Below are 24,903 nucleotides of genomic sequence, written 5' to 3'. Positions count from 1 at the left end.
AGTTGGAGTTCAAATTTATACTCATAATGCTTCATGAAGTCTTTTGGTGAGAAAGACCAAACTATTTTTAAGTTTTAAAGTGAGTGGGTTAAAATTTATTGTCACATCAGCAATATTTCAGCCGCATTGTGACTTACGTGTTGACAAAGCAGTATCTCAAGGAATAGTTCCAATTACTCCAGAATATTAGAAGTGGGTATATTTGATAAGTTGTGGCTTGACCTGTCTGGTTCCTGGGAATCACGGAACACAAATACTCCAGCCTCGGTGAAGACATGGGCGAAAGTAGTGATCGTAACATTAGTGTTGGTGACCAAACTGGCCATCTGCGTGAAGGCACCGTAGTCAAAAGTCGGGTTAGTGTTGAAGAGATGGTCTTTCTGGTATACTGGGTAGTGGCTCTTGGTGCGGTCAGTGTCATTCAGCCAGATCTTAAACATCACCATATCATCCAGTTCCAGACAGATTGCTGGGTTAGGGATCTGATTGGTTGGGACAATGGTTGCTAGGAGACGTCTTCTGCTGGAAGTAGTGCCAGCAAGAACCTCTTGTGGTGTTTCTGGAAAAGAATGCTCACAAATAAAAATATGTAGGTATTTGATTACTATCCTCAGAAATGCCTACACATCCCACTCCAATGAAAAATGACCACCTGATCCCGTTAGTTGCCTCTTACATCAAGGATAGTCACCTTTTATGGCATGCATGGGTTGCTGAAGGTCTGTTCTACCCCGGGACCTTCATGGGTCAATACTGGTAGGATCAAAATGGTGCTACTACTATCATCATACTGTTATTCCATAGTTTCTATTTTCTAACAAGAAAGATGTGTACAAGCACATATATCATTGTTATTGTGAACTCACTGAACAGATCTGCAGCCTCGGATGCGTCTCGGAACAGAGTGGCTGTCACTCGGTCGGAAAACATGGTAGCAACAATTATAGTCTTCGGCCCAACACTTGTTTCAAGGGGCCCATATGTGTCCCTAAGAGCCTGCAAATAACCAGACCAACAACAGTGAGATAGAGAGTACCACAAACTGGAGTGAGAGAGTGAGTGAGCGAGTGAATTTAATTTACGTTGCTTTTAGCAATATTCCCGCAAAATCATGGTGGGGACACTGGAAAAGGCTTCACAAACTGTACTCATGTGAGGAATCAAACACAGGTCAAATAATTCCTCCGAAACTCGGGTATGATGACATGTGGTCAACCAAGTTTATGAGTCTAATCACCTGATCTCATTAGTTGCCTCTTACAAGCAGCATGGATTACTGAAAATTCTAACCCATACATTCACGGGTGCTACCAGCATAGACAGCCTTATTATCACGTATATCCCCATAAGGTCATACATCAACAATCAACATTAAAATACAGTGACCCAGGGTGCAACATGTTTCAATGAGTGAAGAGTCTAATACAACAGCTTTATAATGGCATGTCAGCATGTCCGTCCATGATCCCGTTTCACAAAGGAGTTTAACACCGCAACTGTAATAACTCCTAAAGTTTAACATAGATTTAAGACAGCTGAGGTCTACAATCACATTGTGAAAAGGGATCCAGGTCTGTGTTGCTAGCATTACATTTGTTTTTCATTTGAACTCAGAACTGAGGGAAAATATATTATTGTTTGGTCAAACTGGGAATTTCTGAATTTCGTTAGCTTCAATTCTTAGGTGTTATAGCCTCTTCCCCTGTATTGTTCCTCATATTAGTTACACAAGTTAACTCTACAAAACCATAAAAGTAGTTGGACTATATGAACATGAACCGGGAATTATTAATTCTAATGGTATCATTTCTTCTGATAATATGGTTTTTTTGTATGTTTGAAGGATGACACTGGAGGGAGGACATGCAAGCTACAGCAGTTACGTTAGAGTGATTGTCTGTGTTGTGGGTGTGAGGTATGAGAGACCACTGTTGTATGTATCCGGGAAGTAAGCTTGGATACCATTGTGTAATATAGTTTGAGGGAATTTAAGAACTGATTTGAATGGTTTGCAACCAGATTATATAAGGGTGTCAGGTTGGCTGTTTCTTCTGTATGTTTCACTGGTGCAAATAATATAATATTGTGTTAGTTATGTTGTAGTTATATGTCCCTGAACTGTATGGATACATATACAATCAGCTGTTGTCTTGGAGACATGTCTGCTTCTGCACAGGTCTTAACCCATGACTGTAACTGGACTTACAGTGATGGTGACATTTCCAGACAAGGGATCAACAATAGACACTTGGATAAAGCCATCTGATGTGAGTTCTCCAGTGATGATTGGAGCTTGTGACTGGCGACACTGCTGGTTACAGATCTCGTCTGGGTCTGTGTACACATTACACTGGCACCTGCATCATAACAGTGGGGTTGAAGGTAAGTAAATTATCAATATTTTAGCAAACAGTACAGAATGATTGTTTTTCAAAATATTATGACTGCCACTCTATATCAAATATTGTTAAATTAGAGCCAAGTGCAAAACTTTCATACTTTTTCATGTCTCATGTCAATACATCTATAGGAAAGTACTTACAATCATCTTCAGACTAGGATTGCTGTGTGGATCATTAGTTGATCATTAGTTGTGTGGATCATTGATTTTCAAGTACTGGACTTACAATCATCTTAAGACTAGGATTGCTGTGTGGATCATTAGTTGATGTTCAAGTACTGGACTTACGATCATCTTAAGACTAGGATTGCTGTGTGGATCATTAGGATAGCTGTGTGGATCATTATTTTATGTCAAAGTACTGGACTTACAATAAACTGTTAAAGTAAAAGACTTTAGCATTAGTGCTAGGATTGTTTTGAGGATCATGTATCTATGTTACAGTATGGCGGCTGTCAGTAAGCATGTGAGTAATGATCTCTTAAGAGTTACAACTGTTTTGTGGATGTACCCCAGTTCTACTAACCTTCCAAGGTCAACGTTGAAAGCTCCACTACTATCAGGACAGGCTGCGCTGCAGTCATACAACTCAGGAGTTACACACCCTCTTGTACTGGCATGACGGGCCTCGTACTGGGAGCAACGGGCATCAACAATCTGCTGACAGTCCTCGTTACCATTGCTCAGAGAGTTTTCCATGTCAACTTCATCATAGTAGATGAAGCCAGAGAGACACGTACAGGACCCATCCGACTCCTGGAAGGATCTATACAAGCCGTTACAAATACATTCAGCACTGCCCATAGGAGCTGAGGAGGAACTACCACAAGGTCGACATGCCTTCTGACCCAGAATATTGTTATAAGTGTTCACTGGGCAAGGGACACAGTCACCATACTCATCTGCTCTTGCCAGCTTGCCATACATTCCCACTGGACATTGGGTAGGTTGAGCTGATCCTGGAGGGCAGTACGATCCTATTGGGCAGGGATTGCTTGTGCCATGGCCAGTTCCCATTGGGCAGTAGTAGCCGCCTGGACACAGGTCACACTGCCGTCTGTCTGTATAGTTGCCATAGTAACCAGCAGGGCAGATGCGACAAGATCGGGAATAGTCATATCTGATACCTGAATGAATCTCTGCCATGTGTCCAAGAGGACATGTTAAAGTCATGTTGCTTCCTTCAGGGCAGTAGAACGGATACTCGCACAGAATTGGGGTATCTGTTCCAGCTGGACAGTAGAATCCAGGCCAACACAGGGGAGGCAATCCAGTCGTTCCATTACAGTAGTGACCAGGTCGGCAGTCGATCTCAATAGATGCTCCCTCTGGACATTCAAAAGTCTCCCTGCAAGGGATGCCCATTGTGTTGGCTGTGTCATTCGGGCAATAGTAACCTGGTCGGCACTGGTCGCAGTTCTCTGGAGCATCAACACCAGGCAGGGCCTTCATACGGCCAGCAGGACACAGACGAGGCTCATCTCCCTCCAGACAGAAGAAACCAGGCGGACAAAGGTAATCCGAATAATCAGCCATACCTGTAACATGAATATAACAGTTAGGGGAAGAAATATAGACTCTGGTAAGGTTAAGTGCAAATATGTGAATTAGGCAAAGCTGACTGAAACAATATTTTTGCTAACTGAAGCATCTTTGCTGTTAAACATTTTTTTATTCAGTCTCCTAATTTGAATCAAGAACTATGTCAAAATATTTTTAAACCATAGTTTCATAGGGACGTCAGAATTGTGAAAGTATTTGAATAAGAGTGTTGCATGTTTATGAGCATGTCCTAAAGGTCTCACACTAATTCATCAATGAACCAAATACAGCTCCTGTGAGAGCCTTGATATTGTAACTCAAAAGAATTAACAATGTAAAAGATGACAAGAGGATTTGTATCTGAGTTTCAATAATTCCTGTCCTGCTAACTAAGATACCAAACTGATGATCACAGCCATCTACCTGTATGGTTGCACCAGAAACCGGCTGGACATGGGAAACACTCGGTGATAACCTTGGCTCCTGTGATGTTGCGGAAGGTGAGGCGAGGACAGGGTGTTGTTCCATTACCCAGGGTGCAATAGAAACCAATCGGGCAGGGATCTGGGTCGGCAGAACCTGAAAGATCAATTAATCGTCACATAGTTGAGAGAAAGCCTTGAGACTTGGTCAGTTAAATCAGCTGGCCATGCAAAATTTACCAAAGACATTTGCTGACTAGCATGTGAAACTGGGAACCCTGTAATCCCAATGGGGAGATATCTGTGAGAATGTATTCTATGTGGTCTTACCTTCTGGACACAGGAAGCCAGCAGGACAAGGAGCACAATCACTCTCCTGGGCGGCGCCAACAGTGTCTCTGTAGGTGTCTGCTGGGCAGGGCGTCGGGTACAGTGTCCCTTCAGGGCAGTAGAACCCCCGTGGACAGAAGCCAGCACACGGATCATCTGACACACAGGCATCATAGTCCAGAGTTTCGTTGGGCATGGTACTAGGGGAACCAGACTTGCAATAGTAGCCAGCTGTACAGTTGCCGTAGAGCTGTCCATTCCTGGAGCCAATTTTTAAGTGCTTCAGAACATGTAGGTGAAGTGTTACTAACATACATTATGAAACTGAATGTATTTCAGCACTTTGAGCACTCATTTAGAGGTTGAATTCTGCGCCATATCAATATCAACATCATAACGGGCAAGTAATGTGTCAACAAAAGACCTTCCATATAGACATATCACCATGACATATCTAACATGAAAACACAAACAAGAGGTTGTAAATAAAGTAGAGATTTCCATTTTTACCTACTTGTTTTTTGTTACTTGAATTTTATATATTCATAATGTTAAAGTTGCAATCCCACATTTGTAAATACTTTCAAGGGTACAAAACATACTATTTTTTAAAGATTTATACAACTCTGTGCCTTTGACTGTAAGATCTCTATAATGACCAAACATTCATGCATCAGTTGTACCATAAATTAAACCAACTGCCAGTCTAAGTGATCAAATCATTGAACAGGCTCAAACAACTATTTAAAAGCCTTGCACTTTTACAAAATGTGGATATAAAGTTCAAACAGTTTACCTAACAACTGCTCAGCATCTCAATATCATGAATATATTTAAACATGAAGAACCTGAACACTAGAAAGGCCACTGAAGAGAATGCGTACCTGCAGTATTGTCCTGTTTCACATGCCAGACAGTCACTCTGTGACTGTAGTTTGGTCATGTTGTCATAAGTGAAGGTGCCATTTCCACAAGGTATTGGGTAAGCAGTACCTAACATGGAGATAAAACATGAAATCATTGTCCTTGTTACCTTCATCAAGTAATGTTCATATATGTTAATGATATTTGAACAATAAAGGTATTGGAAACATTGATGTGTAATTTTCCAATGCATGTTTCATCACTAAAACATTTTTGTACAAAAAAAATATATGGCAACCAAACATTTTGTTTGGAAACAAATGACCATTATCCAAGTTCTGCCAACACATACCCTATGTTGTAGGTAATTAAACGCTTTAAATGTATTTGTTGGTTGTCATGGTGTATGAAACATAGACCAATGGAATCAGACATTGTACATAGGAGATAAGTTCTGATGCTTTCCTACCTTCTGGACAGTAGTGGTATTCAGGACAGTCCTTGCGTTCACCGGACACCGAGCTCTGACAGTAGGACCCTGCTGGACATGGGTCACAGAAGTCCATTCCTTGGTTCAGCTGATACTGACCAGCTGGGCAGGGGGTTGGAGCTGCCGATCCTGCTGGACAGAAGTAGCCGACTAGACACACGAAGTTGGTGGGGTCTGGCACCAGGGTGGTGTCATTTGACGGGCAGTAGTAGCCTGTGGCACATATGCCAGAGACTTCAGTCTGTCCCTCGGACGCGCAGTAGAAACCTCCTGGGCATGGTCGGCAGTCAGAGACAGCACCACCGCCTACAACATTGAATATTGACATGGTATACGAACATGGCTCTATCACATTCCAGTAAACATTGTACCCTAATAATGTCATTACTATATACAAGTCTTTACGATGTATTTGTATTTTTAACAAATATCAAAATATTCAAAATATTTCAAAGTACTGGATATCATTTGTATTAAATGGTACTTAATGCACAAATGTCTGCAAGGGAGCCACTAACAGCTAAGGGGGCTGCTTCACACAATTGAAACCTGAGCTCACTTCATGGAATCCCCAATCCCCAGTGGTAAATAAAACAACAGTTACAAACTTACAAAGCCTCCATATAAAATTGTATGAGTAGGTGAATTATTCTCTGATCATGACTTTAATTTCAGTCCTTCCAGAATAGTTTTTTACAAAATCTTAAAATCACATTATTAGTTTTGTCTTGTAATAGAGTTGATACAACTGTGACTGACCTGTAGCATTCCTGATGGTTCCTGCTGGACAGCGGATCCTCATGGTGGTGCCCTGGGGACAGTAGTGACCCGCTGGACACACCCCATTGTTCTGGTAGGTAGGTGTAGGCGTGGGCACGCTGCTGTTAGCGCCGCCCTCACAGAAGTAGCCGGCTTCGCACTCACCTGGAATATCATTATATCATCAATATTAGCGATAACATTCACATCAGTTTGATTCAATTGGAACCAAGCACTGCAAAGACATTCAGGACATAAGGATAATCAAATCGATATGGTCTACAAGCATAGATATACTTCACTTTGATTTTTAGCCAAAAAACGAAAAAAAACCCTTTCTGACATGTCCAAAGCACCTGATTAATCAGTGCATTACTGTAATGCTATAAGGGTAATCGAAAAAGACAAGATTTCACTGGAGAGCCCTAAACAATGACAGACTTAAAGACTGGAGGTGTACCTGATGGGTCTATGTTGCCGTTGCCAGCACAGTAGTGTCCTGGTGGACAGTCAATGCAGTGAGACTCTTCAAACATCTCTGTTTTGTTGTTGTAAGTCCCTGGGGGACATGGTTGAGCCAAGGACCCATATGGACAGAAGTAACCTGCAAACAGTAGACAATGACATGTGCAAATAGTGATGCTTTCCCAACATTCAACACAGCAAAACTTGGCCAAACTAGCCAGTGGTTGAAAGCAGGATAAACAATCTTTAAGTCAGGTATAAAACAAGAATGTAGGACAAGGAACCTGTAACAATGTGAAAGGGGAGTGAGTAAGTGACTACTGTTATACGTTGTTTTGAGCAGTATTTGACAAAAGTGCAGACACAATCTACCCATATCGAGAAAGGAGCTCTCTGGAGTGATAAGTGTGCAAGTGTGATAAGTGTGCAAGTGAGCAAGTTTATTTTTATGCTATAATTAGCAATATTCCAGCCATATGGCAGCAGTCTGTAAATAATCCAGTGATATAGAGCATGAGCATCAACCTAAGCCATTAAGATGCCATGACATGTGTCAACCAAGTCAATCTGATCCCATTAGTAGCCTCTTACCACCAGCATGGGTTGCTGCAGATGAATTCTAACATGGGATCTTCATGGGCCTGAGTGATAAGTCAACATAAGTCCACTAGGTGTACCCACTATTCCATAAATAGATGATGCCAAGAATTTCACCTCTCATGGTCAACCTCAGACAATACTCACCCATCTTGCACGGCTCACTGACTGACATGTTGCTGCGTGGACACATCTGACCAGCTGGACACAGGGTACAGTTGTGCTGACCCTCGCTGGGCTGGAAACTTCCGATAGAACAACCTACTTCAGTAATAGCTCCCTCCTCACAGTAGAAACCAGCTGGACACACGTAACCCTGGATACCATCTGTTGGCTCTGGGATGGTGCTACCGCCGATACAGATGAAGCTGGAACAGGAAAATGAATGTGCAAGTGAGAAGAGTTTTATTCTCCTTCCAAGGATATTCCAGTTACATCACAATGAGGCACTTCAGAAATGGGCTTCCGGCACTGTGACAATATGGGACTTAAACCAAGGTGATCAGCATGACCTGTCAACACTGCAACCTCTCAGCTAACCAAAAGTGTGTGATGTCGTGAGTGAAAAGGAGGCTTTGAACAGTATTTCATATATATAACAGAATCATACATTCCAAGAATTTCAGTAGAAGTACCAAGGCAAACACCACTCAGGCCAAATCCCCAAATGCTGGTAAAACACTGACATATTGAGTAAAACTAGGTGGGATATTTTGGGATTCAAATCCACAATGACTCCATGGGAAACAATTTTGGCAATGTAAACCATTTTGCTACCTGGGCCAATAATCCAATTTATTACAAATAAATAATACATCCACTCACCCTGCATGGCATTTGGGAGCCTCGGAGCTGATGACGTACGCTTTCTGGTTGCAATATCTGCCTGGCCAGCACTTTTCACATCCCTCCGGGCCAGTCACCTCCTTCTGGGTGGAGAACGTCCCCAAGGGACAGGGCTGGGGGTAGCTGGAGCCATTGGTGCAGTAGTACCCTACTGGGCAGACGTCATTGCCAGTGAAGTTGGCAACCTGGCTTTCATCAATCTGTAAAATCAAACAAAAATGACTGAAATATATGGCTGTTGGAATTTAAACTCTGTCTGAATTTTGAACTGTCAATGTTCCTTCTAAAGAGCATTTTTCCATCTGTTTATATGTTTATAGAGCTTGGTAAAATCAACTGTATGAATCTGCATTTTACCTTATCGTAGATGGGGGTTGGTGAAGAAGCCCCTCCTGTGCAGTAATATCCAGCATAACACTCTCCAGTTGGTGTGGACAGGCCAGTTCTCTCACAGTAGTAGCCAGACGTGCACTCGGTGCAGTTGCCTTCATTGCTGTAGTACTCGTCTGGTCCGTATGTCCCGATTGGGCAGGGGAATGTCTGGGAGGCATCAGTTGCCTCAGGACAGTAGAAACCACGCGGACACGGAGCAGGGAACACAGCAGGGTGGCCTGGACACAACATACATACAATGTTAATATCACACTTAGCCATATTTCAGCTACATGACAACAGTCTGTAGATAATCGAATCTGGACCAGATAATCCAGTGATCAACAACAAGAGCATCAATCTATGCAACTAGGACACCAAGTACACCTGACAACACAATCGTGTTAGTTGCCCCGTAAAACAAGCATGGATTGCTGAGTGAGTGAGTGAGTGAGTGAGTGAGTGAGTGAGTGAGTGAGTGAGAGAGAGGTATGTCTATAATTACAGTAAAATCTTTCAGGTGCTGAAGTAATTAACATCATATCATCAGGTTGAATCTGGTATTCACACCCATAACTATCCTCAATGATAACAGACAGTATGGGCAATTACCTCTCCAGACACTATAATAGTCAGATATCAGCTACTAACATTAATTCTAGTGTCATTGGAAATCATAAATGGCACAAATTGATATCTTCACTTTGAAGCAGGTGTATTCTGGAGTAGACGATATCACAGAACTGAAGTTACTAACCATCAATGTAGGTGACGTTCCCAGTTGCCATGTTACAGAAGAATCCCTCAGGGCAGGGTAGGCAGGTGCTTGCTCCATAGCTGGGTTGGTAGTAGCCCCCAGGGCACATGGTGGGAATGGCTGAACCCCGCTCACAGTAGTGACCCTTCCAACACAGCAGGTCAGCAGGGGTAGGAGAGGTCTGGCTCTCAGGGCAGTAGAAACCAGGGTCGCAGAAATCAGTTGGTTGGATGTCTCCGGGGCCTAGAAGGAAAATTATCTGGTTGAAACTTGGACAATTTATGTACAATTTGCACACGATAACCCCACACAAAGATGCATCAAGATTAATGATAATATGTCATATTCTTGGAAAAGGATGATCCTTAAGAGATATACACATTCAAAACATAACAAACTTAGTGCCTCACATCTTAAAATATGTGCTATTTGGCACTCAAAGGACTGATCGATTTTCAGCACAAGTTCCTCTGTAAATGGGAATTTGACAACTGACAATTCATCAATCAAGACATAGCTCAATGACTTACAAAACAATCCTGTAGTATTTCAATGGAGGATGGATAATAAATTCCTTCTGCTGGCAGAACATAGGCTCTCACCTTGACAGAACATGCCTCCCGTGCAGTTAAGGCACTCCTCCACCATGGATGTTCCGGTCTTGTTGGCAAATGTTCCAGCAGGGCATGGTTCTGGGATGGAAGTTCCCACAATGCAATAGCTGCCCTCTGGACACACATACTGGTTGGGGACGGCACTGGTGCCGTTACAGTAGTATCCTGCACTGCAGTTACCTGCCACAATAATTAAGTGTTTAAAACAAAGTTTATAAAGTAGGGTATAATATTTGTAAGAATCTCAACGACATGAAACAAAAGAAATAACAAACTTTCAAAACTGCAGGTACTCATTGTCTGTGACAAAGCCCTCTCAGTCAAATTTACAAACTTGATTGGCAGTTCATTTTCAAAGATGAATTTATCATATTTACAACTATGATTGTCTAGTGTTCACAGTCCCAGACTGCACTTACTCAACACCAGAGCAAGATGGTACAGATAGTCTAGAGATTGCTTTGAGTAGCAGGTTATTCAGTCAATTTTATTTCAAAATGACACATCCTAAGATACTGACCTGTTGGGAGAGGCAGCCCTGGCGTTTCGCAGTACATGCCAGGGGTGCAGGCCTGAGGTTTGTATGTTCCTTGTGGACAGAAGTAGCCCATGGGACAGATACCACCACTGGTCAGCTCGAAGTCAGGACACACACAGTCCCACATAGGGGCACAGGTGTCATTGGAGTACAACTCACTGGGAACACAATCAAACAGTTAACACAGGAGAATCCCAAACACACCATCATAAAATGTACTGCTTTTACTGTATATGTTTGCTTGGTCGAAGAGGAGTGTTTCAAAAAGCATTGAAAGCTTTGCATATGAGTTCCATGTGTGAAAGATCAAACACACAAGTACTTTTTTTACTAACATTTTGATACTTCGCTACAGTATATAAGGACAAAATTCTCATATATCGATTGGCTCACCAACTAATTCAGGCAAACAGACATTGACTGTTCATTTAGGACATTTTACTGACAATACTCATTGACTGCTGTTTTGAGTGGCAACGTCCAAAGAAGGACAAATGGTCACCACTGTGACAGTCCTACCTGCTGGAGCCTCCTGTATTAGTGAGGTTACCAAGGTCGTACGGGCGGATCTGGAAGGATTTCCCCGCACAGAAGAAGCCAGGGTCACATAGTCCAGATGGAATGATATTACCCAGGCCTTCACAGTATTCTCCTGGTGGACAGTCCAGGCAGTCACTCTTAGCCTTTGCACCTGCAAGATCAAGGTCATGCTTTAGGTCAAGATCATGAAAAATTATCAAAGCCAAAAATGATATGAACTAATTCCACATAAAGGAACAAGTTGTTGTTGATGCATTCAACCAACGTATGACTTATATGATATGATTATAACATCAATAAAAATACCAATAGCAACTTCAATTGAAGTGACATTCGTGACATCATTTGCAAGCTGTTCTCTTAATGAGACTTGATATGATACATATCATTATCATCAATTTTGGATAAACCACAGAAGATGTGTCTAGTGATGGTACATTCAAATACACCATCAAGTACCAATCGCCAGCACATTCTGGCATGAGCAAGGGAGGGAACTCTATACAAAATGATTGAGCCATCAGCATGTGGCCTCACCTGTAGCATTGTAGTAAGTTCCTTTTGGACATGGATGCTCCACATCAAAGCTGGTTCCCTCAGTACAGTAGTGGCCCATAGGGCACGTGATGGGGGTCACCGTCTCATTCAGGCAGTAGGACCCTGAAACATAAACATTGGACCAGGGTTCAGAATACATCTTAAAACTTGGTATCATCTAGAAATGGGCAAACCTGCCAACACATTTGTGATCAACAGGCTCATCCATATGCAACCAGCCGAAAGAAACCTGTGTTCATTACCATACAACTAGATATTTATATACAGGGAATGTATTTGGTCTTGTATAGGTTAAATAGCTTGAAAATTGGCCGTAACCAGTGTTCCCACCACTGTGAAGAAAGTTTGTCATCAACTTGGGTCCACTTGATCAAGGTGATGATCAGGACTCCCCGGCCCAAACATGGACCTAAGATGGTAAGATTGCTATGTATCCAACAGGCCCTGGTATATTGTTTAGAACTCATTATGCATTGTCAAAATTTAAATATTCATTCAAGAAACCGCAATATCAATGAAAATGACAGACTACAAATCACAAATATTTTTGTTTTCAGGCCCCCTGTCATTCTCTTATCATGAAATTGCTTTACCTGCTGGGCAGGGGAGACAACTAGGTACAGCCTGACTTGGGGAGTAGGTTCCAGGCAAGCAGGGCACAGGGTAGGTGGAGTTAAGGGGGCACTCGAAGCCAGGTGGGCACACATCACCCTCGCCTGTGTGGGTCACGCTGCTACTGGGGGACTCCACATTCACACCTATAACATATATGAAGCAATGCTGTTTTACTGTAGAAGACACTGTTTTACACAAAGAGCACAAGTCTGCCATGAGAGTGAATTTGGGCTAATGTACTGAATGCATGCCACTTTGTGGAAGCACATCTATTACTGCAAAACACCAAACGAATTGTAATTGAAATCCTGTTGAAAAAGCAATGAATGTTAAGTTGTTCATAAAGGGAAAATACGAGAAACTACGGCTTTGTATTTCAATTACAGGACTATAAAATAAGTTTAATAATCCAAAATGTTTTAGAGTTCTTAAACCTAACCAGACTCAAATATTGACAAAAAATGACAGAAAATATTAATTCCATAAGAAACAAGTCACACTTCGACACCGACAAGATATAGCACAACTGACAGTACCTCACCAGAAATGTATACTAACCTATCACACAATAGTATCCAGGAATACATGGTCCTGATGGGGCAGTGAGATGTTCACTGTCACAGTAGAATCCACCAGTACAAGGGGTACATTGAGACTCATTGCTCAGTCTCTCACTGCCTCCAAATGTCCCCACAGGACAAGACTTGTAGTTGCTGCCGGACCCCTGGGGACAGTAGTAGCCCTGGGGACAGGGTTCAGCCTTGGCCCCATCAGTACAGTAGTAACCTTCAGGGCAGGGGTCACACTCAGCCGCTCCAGTACGGTTCATGAAAAAGGCTGGTGGACACTGTATGGGGATGTGAGATCCCATCGGGCAGTAGTGACCAACAGTGCAGATGGCTCCTGTTGTCCCATCTGAAATATGGATAGTGTAAGAGTTTACATTAAACATTACTATAGACAGTATGGATAAAGAATTGAATGGTTGGCCGTTTTTGTGTTTTTGTCAAGATTAAATATCTCTCTAGGCAGTAGTTCAGTTATGAACGTATTTGATGGCTTCCCATTTTTCTGAAAATCCAGTAGGTGCTAAAAGGGTGCTTTTATATAAGGCTGTATTTACTAAGGCTTAGACCTTTATGTGAACAAGGACCTTCTTCCTTTTGGAAAACATGGCAGTAAGAAAAGACCTTAAAAGCAAATGATCAAACTTTCAAAAAGTGTGTGGCCAATATGGCAATAAACTGACCTGATCTGCCATATCGGAGATTGTGATGTAGTCTCATTATCAGTAGCAGAAGTTAGTTGCTGGAGTTTATCAGTTTGGTTTAAACTGACATGGTTATAAGCAATAACATATCCTATTAATTGGAGGAATCTGTCTCTGAGATATACGTTTACCCAACAGACCATCTCTACAGCAGCCCCCAGCTGAAGCTGGAACATGTAGTAAGTATGCCCACCTGTAGGATTTGGGGACTTGGCTCCTCTGATGCAGTAGTAGCCTGCCATGCAGTCACCAGTGACAGTGTTGTTACCTTCTTCCAGACAGTACTTGCCCGGTTCACAGTCTACACAGGCACTTGCTGACTGTTTGCCTGGATTGTTGACATGTACATGTGGATCACACAGCTTCAGTGGGTGGATATTCACACTACTCAGACATTCATCTACATTGCTACAACCCTAATTTTCAAAAACATACAAATTACTAAATTATGAATTAAAATTTCTCTGAATGGTTTTGATTAGTTTCCATTCTTCTCACAATTTCAGTTAACATAATATGAAGGCATGACATACTGTAACAATCAACACACACACTAATCTGTGTATATTTATATAACAACTAATCTTTAGTATAAAACATCCGTTTACAAGTCTAAATATATGTTTTGAAGAGAGCACTGGTACAACATGACAACAGCTCTAATGCAAAGTGGTATAAAGGAAGTGCCTTCTTTAGACAATGAATTGGTCAAATGCTGGACACAGATTACATCACTTATCACAGTAATGTACATTAACGCTGATGCTGTTGACCAGATTTGATTATGTACAGATTGCCACCATATAGCAGTAATATTGGTAAGAGCAAGATTAAACAAGAAACAGCATGCTCACTGCCCACCTTCTGACGGCTGGTATGTTCCTTGTGGACATGGTACTGGAGCCTTGATTCCCTCAGGACAGTAGTGTCCAGTTGGGCAGTTGTAGCCATAAGACTGACTTCTGGGAGAGGGTTCATTGGAGCCGTATTCACAGTAGTGTCCAGCAGTGCAGTAGGCGTAGGGGACGATGAGTCCGGGTGAGGGGCAATACTGACCAGGGTCACATGGAATACATTCATTGGCTGCTCTCAGACCGGTCATGTTGTTGTAGGTACCCACAGGGCAGGGGTCACCTGAAGCAAACATTGTGACTTAGAAAACTTCGAGAACAAGCATACTAAATACCTAAAAACTGACAGTGACATCTCTCTATTAATATTTTGTTGGGGGGGGGGGGGGGGACACTTTTTTTTACATAATATCTCCCAAATCTGACACAGTGTTGCTTCCTTGGGCGATTATCTAAATAATGTCCCTCTGACCCGGACATTATCTTAATAATGTCCCTCTGTCCCCGAATTTTGAATTAATACTTGTTTTGAAGATTGATATGACTCTGTCTTGCCATCTCCTACAAGTATAATGCTGACACCCAGTTTTTAATACACATCCTTTCCCTTACTATCTTGGTGGTTTTATCGACTAGGCTAATGGGGATCGCTATGAAGAATGACATTTTCTCAGTATGAACTGCATTTTCCTTCCTTGCACACACAAGGCACATTTAGCGGGTGCAAGGTGACATCGACTGCCAGTGTCTGCCAGTTGATTTTCATCAGTGAATACCAAATATTGAATTTATGTCTGAAGGATATCTTTGATTGGTGTATATGTTGGATATAACATGGGCATTACTGAAGAGAAAGCCCATTCCCCGTGGGAAACAGAATTACATTACAATAATGTCCATGGGTCATGTTATACCCTACACTTCAACAACAAGCAGATATGTTACTCCAGCAAGCATACCTAATACTTCAACAAGCATAACTAATACTGTAACAAGCATACTTAATGTTTCAACAAGCATACCTGATACTTCAACAACCAGTATACCAAATACTTCAACAACAAGCATACCTAATACTTCAAAAAGCATACTTAATATTTCAACAACAATAAGCACAGCATACTTCAACAAGCATACTTAATACCTCAGCAAGCATACTTAATACTTCAACAAGCATATTTAATACTTCAACAACAAGCATACCTAATACTTCAGAAAGCACAACATACTTCAAAAACAAGCATACCTAATACTTCAACAACCATACATAATACTTCAACAACAAACGCTCTATGTAACAAACAAGATGTTATCTATAAAGTTGTATGCTTAATAATTACACAAAAATTACAGATCAAATCCAGACTTACCATCAACAGACCCAACAGGGCAGTACTTGCCCTTGGGGCAGATATCTCCAGTGATGCCGTCGGTGGGAGTGGAGGAGTTGGCACCCTGGTCACAGAAATATCCAGCCAAACAGTCACCTTCCACATCAGTCAGGCCAGGAGTCTTACAGTACTTGCCAAACTCACAGCTCGTACATTCACCTGGAGTATACATTCAGTACATACTATAAAGACGTTTAACTTAACCTTTATTCATGTTATGAATAACACTGCTGTCTCGTAAGGCAGGGGGAGTCACCCATGGACCTGAAGACACGCGTTATGGCAAAAGATAACTGTATTATATTCAAAAACAGAGACAGACCCACCCCAAACTTTTCTTGAAAGTCTCTAAATGTTTCCCTCCAAAACCATATACCAGGAAACAAGTGGATCTTGCCAAGTCAGCAGAGCTCACACACATCTTTGACTACAACATTTACTGATACGGTCAATATTGTTCTATATTCTGAAGGGCCATATACCCTGAGACTCCAGGTCCCCGAAGGGACTGTAGGTTCCTGGTGGACAGGGGAACTCGTGCATGTACTTGGTCCCGGTGGGGCAGTAGTAACCAGCTGGACATGGAACAGGGTCGATGATGCCCACGGTTGAGTTGCCAGGGTCACAGTAACTCCTGGATGGGCACGGCTCACATGTAGGCTCCCCTTCAAAAGGCTGGTACATTCCTGTAACACAAACCATGTACTTCCAGCGTGAAAGGGGTAGAGGCAGACAATTCAACATCATTTTGCTTCTGTATCCAATATTACAATTCCATCTGAGTGGGTTCTTTTGTCTTTTGGTCTTGTCCAAATGACCCTCAAAATCGTATATTTTGAACATTATTGATTAGGAAAAAAACCTTTCCATTATAATACAAATTCAATGCATAACAAATCTAATGCTAAGTTGATTGGTGTGTTAAGATTAATGACCATATTTTCAGCCAGGAAAATCACAACATGACTGAGCAGATTTAGTTTCATGTCACTTTCAGCAATATCACAGGAAGGGATTCCAGAAATGGGCTTCAACCATTGTACCCATCTGGGCAGTCAAACCCAGGTCTTTAGCGTGATGAGCAAATGCTTTTACGACCTCACCGCCCCTCACAACATCAGGATAATATGAGAGTGACACAAACAGACTCCCTAAGAGAGATGCTTGATCATAACCTCTGACAACCATACAAAGAAACTAAAAAAACCAACTCAACATTGCTTCCAAATGTATAATGTCACATAATAATTAAGACAGTAGGCTTAAAATACAATATACGTTTGTTGCAAATCATTTTTAAACAAAAATGCATCTATCCTTTACCTCTTTCACATCTGATGGGAAGGGCACTACCTTCAGGGCAGTACATGCCCTTGGGACACATGGTGGCTATGGGCGTGGCTGTGGTCTGACCCTCAGGACAGTAGTAGCCTGCACCACACAGCCCAGACTCCTTAACCAGGCCTGTACCGTCACAGTAGAAGCCTGCAACATGATCAGATCATATGCCACTCAACAACTGGTAGTGGGCTCAAGATAAGTAGGGGGACTGTGTAAAACATGCTCATGCCTGGCTTGCAGGTATCCAGAGGTACATATTTCTAAATAAACTTTAAAAAGTAAAGTAATTTTATCTTTGGAATGTTTTAATAACATATCAAAACAACAGTGTTGAACAGATGTTTCATTTTACTTTAAAATGAATTAGCTTGCATAAATGGACTCACAGGAGCAAGAAAAAGATCCAACTATTCAAAACATATGTCCACTTTTCTAGATATCTGGTTCGAGAGATTTAACTGAGCTTTTGAATACAGATCATAGGGAATCACTCTGGCATATTATAGACTTCAATTAGTGACATACTGACTGACACTATACATGCAACAATGAAGGTACTTCTGTTTCAGAAAAAAGTCTTGGTACTACCTGGTGTACAGGCTTTGCAGTCAGTGATGTTGACATTGCCGGTGGAGTTGGAGAAGTGCCCTATGGGACATGGTACGGAGGTCGGGGAACCCTCAACACAGTAGTGGCCGGCCCAACACACAAAGTCAACAGGGTTGGCCACGCTCTGGCCCGTCGGACAGAAGTAGCCAGGATCACACTTGGCTGAAACAAAACAAGCAGGAATTCCTCAAGGGTGTGAGTATGGTTAGATGCTGTTATTAGCACTATTCCAGCAATGTCAGGGCAGTCCTTCAGAGTGATGAATGGACACCACCCCAAGAAGAATTTGGAAATGGATAATCACTGAAAAAGGACACGCTGGCAATCAGAACCGACACAGAAAAATCACAAACTGGTAATGATGAATGGTTTACATTTATGGTTATTGGCAGAATAAATTTGTTAAAGTTTTTGTCACGTAACCGAGTGTTACCTTTTGGGGACGGTAGTTCGTAGTCATCACAGTACCATCCCGACTCACAGCTGATAGGTATGGAGGATCCGAGGGGACAGTACGTGCCTGGCTGACACTTGCCTCCGGTGTAGTTGTACGAGGGGCATGGGCACATGTCAATGGTGGAGAAGTTCCCTGGATCAGGACAAAATAAGTCACAGTATTTCATCTTACTGTTAAACTGTAAGGAGTGAAGAGCATATTGTACATTAATGATGTTAGATAATGGTATTTGGCATCAGAATCATTCATCATAATATTTATTGTGACATCTCTGAATGTAGGCTTTTCTTGAGTCGTCATGTGGACAAAACTGGGAGAATAAATTGCAGCATATCATAGGAAACATGATTCAACAGAAGACGTCTATGTCTGGACAAAAATCAAATTCATCTTTCTTCTCAGTAGGTTTGACTCTTTGCATGTTAGCAATATTCCAGCAATATTACAGTGAGGGTTACCAGAAGTAGGATTCATACATTGTTCACAGGTGGAAAATAAAGTCAAGGCCTTCAGTATGAACAGCCAATGTCTATCTACTGTAATTTTAGCATGATAGGCTTGACCTGGACTGACAAAAAGACTGAACTATGAGTCAAATAGAATCAACACCAAGAGTGTTCCTCCTACCGATTGTTACTGGCTTGGACTGGACAGCTCCGCCTGAGCAGAACCAGCCTTCACTACAGTTGCCTGATGGTGTCTCCAGCCCTTCACCCTCACAATACAGGCCAGGGGTGCACATCAGGCAGGCGCCAGAACTGTCCATGGTGGTGTGGGGGTTGTAGGTGCCTGCCTGACATTTGTACTGGGTGCTGTACTCTGTCCCTGGGGGACAGTAGTGACCTGTGGGGCAGGGGAATGCAGTGGCGTCGCTGGTGTTGCTGAGACAGTAGTAGCCACCAGGACACTGGTCACATAAACCCTTTCCTGGAAGGAGAAATTACAAAACTCACACAAAGTCCCCATAATGTCTGTATCTCGACGTGAGTGATGGCATCATAGTCAGATCTATTCATTCAGAATCACAGAGGCCTCTGGAATGAGATTTGGCAGTATTTAAGCAAAGCCATGGCTCTTTTGATGGTGGGATCAAGTCTGGAGCAGGCACACCACTAATAATAACTAACTACATGGGCCATTGAGGAAGACAGTCTCCACAACTGCCTCTGTCTTTGAGTTAAGGAAGGCCTTGACAGCTCAGCCTTAAACAGTCAAGTGAAATCAGGGCATGCCCAATAAGCCACTATTTTACATACAGGTCATACAGTACGTCGATTCTCCTAAAAATGGATTCATCAAAACTCTAATGAATAGTCAAAAACTGCATATCCTGCAAGACATTGCTGGGTTAAACTTAGTGACTTTACAATCAAACAACATCACCAATCTCTATGCCAATGAAAGTGGTTCACTGTACACTCATGATTTGGACACTCAGCTCCTGTCCCCTTCAGACTGCCACTATCAACAGGAGTTTTCGTGTCAACACCGTACACGAAGTAGTAACCTGCCTTACTTTAATTTGAATGACAAAATGAATCTCATCATCATACCTTTTGAGATGGAATACAGCTACATCCATTAAGTAAGCTCAGTGAGCTTAAAGCCTTTTGCTGATGCATGTTGATATATTTGATATCAATAGATACTCAATTGAGATGTATCTCAGAGTATACACAATATAGAAAGTCAGTGCAAAAGAATTCCATTTGCAGTTAAAGAAACAAATAGCTGTAATAATTATATGAATTGAAAATCAGTGATGACACCAGGTGTTTAAAAACAAACTAAGACTTTAACTTACTCTGTGTGTTGGTGTGGGTGCCTGGGGCACAGGGCAGAGGTTGTGCTGATCCCTTGGGGCAGAAGGAGCCCACTGGACACTCAGCTCCCACCCCCTTGTGACTGCCACCATCGGCAGGTGTTGCTGTGTCAACGCCATACACGCAGTAGTAACCTGCTTGGCACTCTCCATCGATGTCAGGAGATCCAGGGGTTGCACAGTAGTGTCCACCTGGATGTCATGGAAACAAATATTGAATATTATCTTCTATGATAATAATATCAGTGCTTCACTACTGTAACATAAAAACAAGCCCAACAAATGGACAAAATAATACCAATGATAGACTACACAGTAATTAAATTAGTTCACATTGAAATTATGTCCCAGTCTGCTTATTTACCTGTACATGGTGTGCACTGACTCTCCTCAAACAGACCAGTTGTGTTGCCGAAGGTTCCTGTAGGACACGGCTGAAGGTCAGCTCCAGTACCTTCAGGACAGTAGTAGCCTTGGCGACAGATGTCGGCGCGGTCTCGGTTGACACAGTAGTATCCCTCAGGACAGATGTAGCAGGCAGATGCACCAGTGTGGTTCATGAAGGTTCCATTGCCACATGGAGTTGGTCCAGGAGATCCTTCCTCGCAGTAGTGTCCCTCGGGGCAGATGGCACCTGAGGGGGACAGTAACAGTCGTGTGTTGGTCTGACTGCTTACTCTTCTTGAGAAGAAAGAATTCACTACTCCTGGACAGTTTTAGCCATTGGAACCTTGAAATGTTCTGGTTCTATTTTAAAAATGTCCTTATCTTTATGATAGATAATCTACTAAAAAGATTTGGTAAAATATGTGTTGAAAATACAACTTTCCCCTTGTCCAATTCTAGAGTATGTGACTTTGAGTTTTCAATTTTAGCTGGAGATCTGAGCTGATGAGCATTTAATACTGCACAGTTTGAAAAAGGTTTGGGTGAAATGAACCAGTATTTCTTGATTTCCACATATGATAAAGGATAAATGATTGTCAGATGACCTATAGTCTGTGCTGATCTATTGTTAGATCAACAACAGTGCTGGAGTAATTTAAGTTACTTTATTCATTACAAAATACTGTACCCATGACACCATCAACAGGTGATGTTGTGTTTGATCCCAGTGTGCAGAAGTAGCCTGGCCCACAAGGACCAGTCACGTTCACCAAGCCATACGTCTCACAGAAGGAACCTGCAGTCAAACAGAAGCATTGTTTGAACAGTTCAAAAATAACAGCAATTCAAAGTTATTTTACTGCAATCAACATCACATTATTACGATACATGTCATCACTGAGTCAAACAGCAGATATTTCCCAACATTTCTCTGGGAATGAGCAATACTGCCATTCTCAGGCAAAGTGGTTGCCATGGAAAAAAAACATTTAAACTGAATACCCCAAACAATCAAAATGCTTGAGTTCACCACCCAACCTATCTATGTGCCAAGTCTGCTGAGTAAACATTGTAAGCTGTCAGTGTTATCTACATAAAATCAGCAAAAAAGAGCATTGACAATGAGATCATACTTTGAAAGACACTACTTGCCATTTTTCAGCACTCTGCTCTCCATGTAAGAAATGAATTACCTGGAGTACACTTGGTACATTCATCGATGTCACCTGTTCCGGTGGCATATTGGAAGGTTCCAGGCGGACATGGTTCTGGGGTGGATGTTCCATTAGGACAGTAGTGTCCGGCTGTGCAGTAGTCACCATACGTCTTCCCAACAGGAGCTGGCTCCTCAGCTCCAAGGCTACAGTAGTGGCCTGCAGCAACACAACACATTACAAGCTTCTCTACAGATTTCTCCAAATCTAATATAAAATTGTGTAAAGAGAGTGTGTTTCTCTTTATCAGACTAGAATCTTTTGGAAGATCTTCAGCTTTCTGCTTTGATATATACATATATATATGTTGCTAAATCTAAAAACTAACTCATCACTACATAAAATCTGTTTAAACTACAGTGTTTGTAAGTTGGGGAAATACATGTATATTGTCTCGTGCTTATATACAGAAGTTTTGCATTGCAACGATTTGTTCTTCCACCTAGTGGTTACCATAAGGACCCTACTATTTTCTCAACAATTTCCATTTGTACTGATTTATCAAGAGTAATTTTACACCTCCACAATATTTCAGGTTATTTTGACAGACAGTAATATACCTTTCCTTTAGAGCTTTGGATAACTATTGGCTATGCAAGGAACAACACTTATGGTACTTGTGGCAAAGAATCTCTACACATTTTGCTTTATCACTATAGTGTACTGACAGAATGTTGTCCCTCACCTGCCCAGCAGTGTCCGGACTCCTGGGTGAGTCCAGTCTGACCACAGTAGTAGCCCGGTGAGCAGGCCGTGCAGTCCGTGTCGGCCTGTAACCCCGTCCTGTTGCTGAATGTCCCCACCGGACATCCCTCCCCTGTGATGCTGCCACTGACACAGAACCGTCCCTGGGGACAGATGTCGCCGGTGGAGCCGTCGTTGGGTGTGGCATTGTAGGCTCCATGGACACAGTAGTAGCCTGAGGCACATAGTCCACTGGGCTCTGTGTTACCTGATAATAGTCACAGGAAGGAGAACATCAACAATGATCCTGTACAATCAGAGCTTGTGTAACACAGCTTTCAGTTTTTCACTAGAATATAACACACAAACATGGATAAAGTGGATCAAACTTAAAGAATCATCGTGTAGTTAAGATTGGAACTATTGATGAGAGATTTGTATCAGACATACAGGACACAACTGTATAGCAAACTGCTGCACCTTTGATGATACTGACAACTGTGCTACCTTGTATCATTCAAACATCCATATATACATCAAGAGCCTATACCCAGCACACTGACTCACAGTTATAAACAAAAAGAACAACACACCTGCAGCTGTAATGGGGTAGTGAGGTTCACTATTATAACTTGAATCCTCATTATAGACCATTCTTTCACAAAATTATTCGGAGAGTGATGCCATGACTAAAAGAGTCATCAAATCAAATTACACAAGTGCAAATGAGTGAGTGAGTGAGTTTAGTTTTAGGCCACACTCAGCAATATTCCAGCTATATGGCACCGGTCCATAAATTATTGAATCTGGACAAGCCAATCCAGTGATCAACAGCATGAGCATCAATCTGTGCAAGTGGAAACCAATGATATCTGTCAACCAAGTCAGCAAGTTTGACTACCCGATCCCATAAGTCACCTCTTATGACAAGCATAGTCACCTTCTGTGGCAATCATGGGTTGCTGAAGACCTATTCTCTCCCATATCTTCATGGGCACACAAAAGAGAAAGTCTTGGGTAAGAGAGCAAGAAACTTATACAAACCTGTAGAAGTTATGAATTCTTTGAAGAATGTCCTCCTTGGGGTACATATATAGCATTAAAATGTCCATTTAAAAATGCCTACGACAGTTGTAACAATATTGAATAAATATTTTACAAAACAAAATTCGTTTTTGTCTTGTGAGACCACCCCTACAGGGCCCCCACCCGGGCCCCTTAACAGCCAAGAGCAGGTAACTCTCGCCGTGTACCTCATACCTCACTTTTCATGCTGAGATTGTCAGACAGAATGTGGGGAGGCGGGTGGCCGTACCCCAAGGAGGACATTCTTCAAAGAATTCATAACCTCTACAGGTTTGTATAATTCTTTTTCAGAAGAAGTCCTCCTTGGGGTACATATATAGCATAAGACAGACTCCCAACGAACATGAGTCGGGAGCGGCATTCTGTCTGCTGATGTGTACCCTACACACACTCTCATACACTGCCGAAGCTGCGAGAGATAGAGAAATACACTTACCCAATCACCAAGCCGCTGATGTCAATCAGGCGGGGGCGTGGCAACATAGGGCCGAAAGAGCCAATCGACAATAACCCAGCAAAGGTGATGGACATATGACCACACCTCATGCCATTCACTGTAAATATTCCCCCAAACCAGCGAAGTAGTGCCGGGAATAACAGTGCAAGGGTAAATATGAGCGTATGTCGACGCTAATAGTGAAAAAACCGTATATAGGTAGTTTCTCTTTGTGGTTTTTTTTTTGTTTTTTTTTTATATATATATATAAAAACACCACCACCAGGGGATATCCGTCACCAATATAACAAGAAATGTTTCGTGAAAACCCACCACCAGGAACATTTCATGATAAACAAAGTCGAGATCTCAGACGCTCATTCAGCTAGGGGAATCACGACTCTGCCCACTGGTGAGAACTGTATGGCCAAACCGAGCACGTTCCCGTGAATGTTTGTCCAGTTGGTAGTGACGGATAAACGTGCTCGGTCGGCTCCAAATAGCCGCAGAGCAGATCTCCTCAATGGGCAGAGCCGTGGCATAAGCCTGTGACGTAGCCACTGCCCTAACAGAATGAGCCTTTAACCCATTAGGGATAGGTAACCCTTTATGAGTATATGCCATACAAATGGCAGAGACAAGCCA

At 42.2% G+C, this 24,903-nt stretch overlaps 1 protein-coding gene across 1 annotated transcript in view; it reads right to left on the bottom strand.

Moving 5' to 3' along the window:
• LOC137278257 (uncharacterized) overlaps positions 1–24,903 on the bottom strand; it is a 133,490-nt gene that overhangs the window by 22,711 nt on the left and 85,876 nt on the right. Inside the window, exons 56-88 of the mRNA XM_067810481.1 lie at positions 22,738–23,004; positions 22,032–22,211; positions 21,527–21,634; positions 20,816–21,085; positions 20,434–20,643; positions 19,257–19,556; positions 18,606–18,761; positions 18,152–18,334; positions 17,546–17,707; positions 16,705–16,908; positions 16,202–16,381; positions 14,842–15,114; positions 14,174–14,308; positions 13,269–13,625; positions 12,689–12,853; positions 12,075–12,197; positions 11,517–11,688; positions 10,980–11,155; positions 10,448–10,639; positions 9,846–10,088; positions 9,074–9,327; positions 8,696–8,916; positions 8,018–8,238; positions 7,269–7,412; positions 6,809–6,973; positions 6,029–6,355; positions 5,580–5,688; positions 4,696–4,955; positions 4,367–4,522; positions 2,928–3,939; positions 2,207–2,357; positions 867–996; positions 223–559 (exon numbers count right to left, since the gene is read on the bottom strand). Coding sequence (XP_067666582.1) covers positions 223–559; positions 867–996; positions 2,207–2,357; positions 2,928–3,939; positions 4,367–4,522; positions 4,696–4,955; positions 5,580–5,688; positions 6,029–6,355; positions 6,809–6,973; positions 7,269–7,412; positions 8,018–8,238; positions 8,696–8,916; positions 9,074–9,327; positions 9,846–10,088; positions 10,448–10,639; positions 10,980–11,155; positions 11,517–11,688; positions 12,075–12,197; positions 12,689–12,853; positions 13,269–13,625; positions 14,174–14,308; positions 14,842–15,114; positions 16,202–16,381; positions 16,705–16,908; positions 17,546–17,707; positions 18,152–18,334; positions 18,606–18,761; positions 19,257–19,556; positions 20,434–20,643; positions 20,816–21,085; positions 21,527–21,634; positions 22,032–22,211; positions 22,738–23,004 — 7,543 coding nt within the window. The remainder of the gene's footprint in view (positions 1–222; positions 560–866; positions 997–2,206; positions 2,358–2,927; positions 3,940–4,366; positions 4,523–4,695; positions 4,956–5,579; positions 5,689–6,028; positions 6,356–6,808; positions 6,974–7,268; positions 7,413–8,017; positions 8,239–8,695; positions 8,917–9,073; positions 9,328–9,845; positions 10,089–10,447; positions 10,640–10,979; positions 11,156–11,516; positions 11,689–12,074; positions 12,198–12,688; positions 12,854–13,268; positions 13,626–14,173; positions 14,309–14,841; positions 15,115–16,201; positions 16,382–16,704; positions 16,909–17,545; positions 17,708–18,151; positions 18,335–18,605; positions 18,762–19,256; positions 19,557–20,433; positions 20,644–20,815; positions 21,086–21,526; positions 21,635–22,031; positions 22,212–22,737; positions 23,005–24,903) is intronic.

Source organism: Haliotis asinina, chromosome 3 (assembly GCF_037392515.1).
Source record: "Haliotis asinina isolate JCU_RB_2024 chromosome 3, JCU_Hal_asi_v2, whole genome shotgun sequence".
Taxonomy (NCBI): domain Eukaryota; kingdom Metazoa; phylum Mollusca; class Gastropoda; order Lepetellida; family Haliotidae; genus Haliotis; species Haliotis asinina.
The sequence above is the reverse complement of the archived record's forward strand: the minus strand, read 5'-3'. Positions and strand labels throughout refer to the sequence as shown.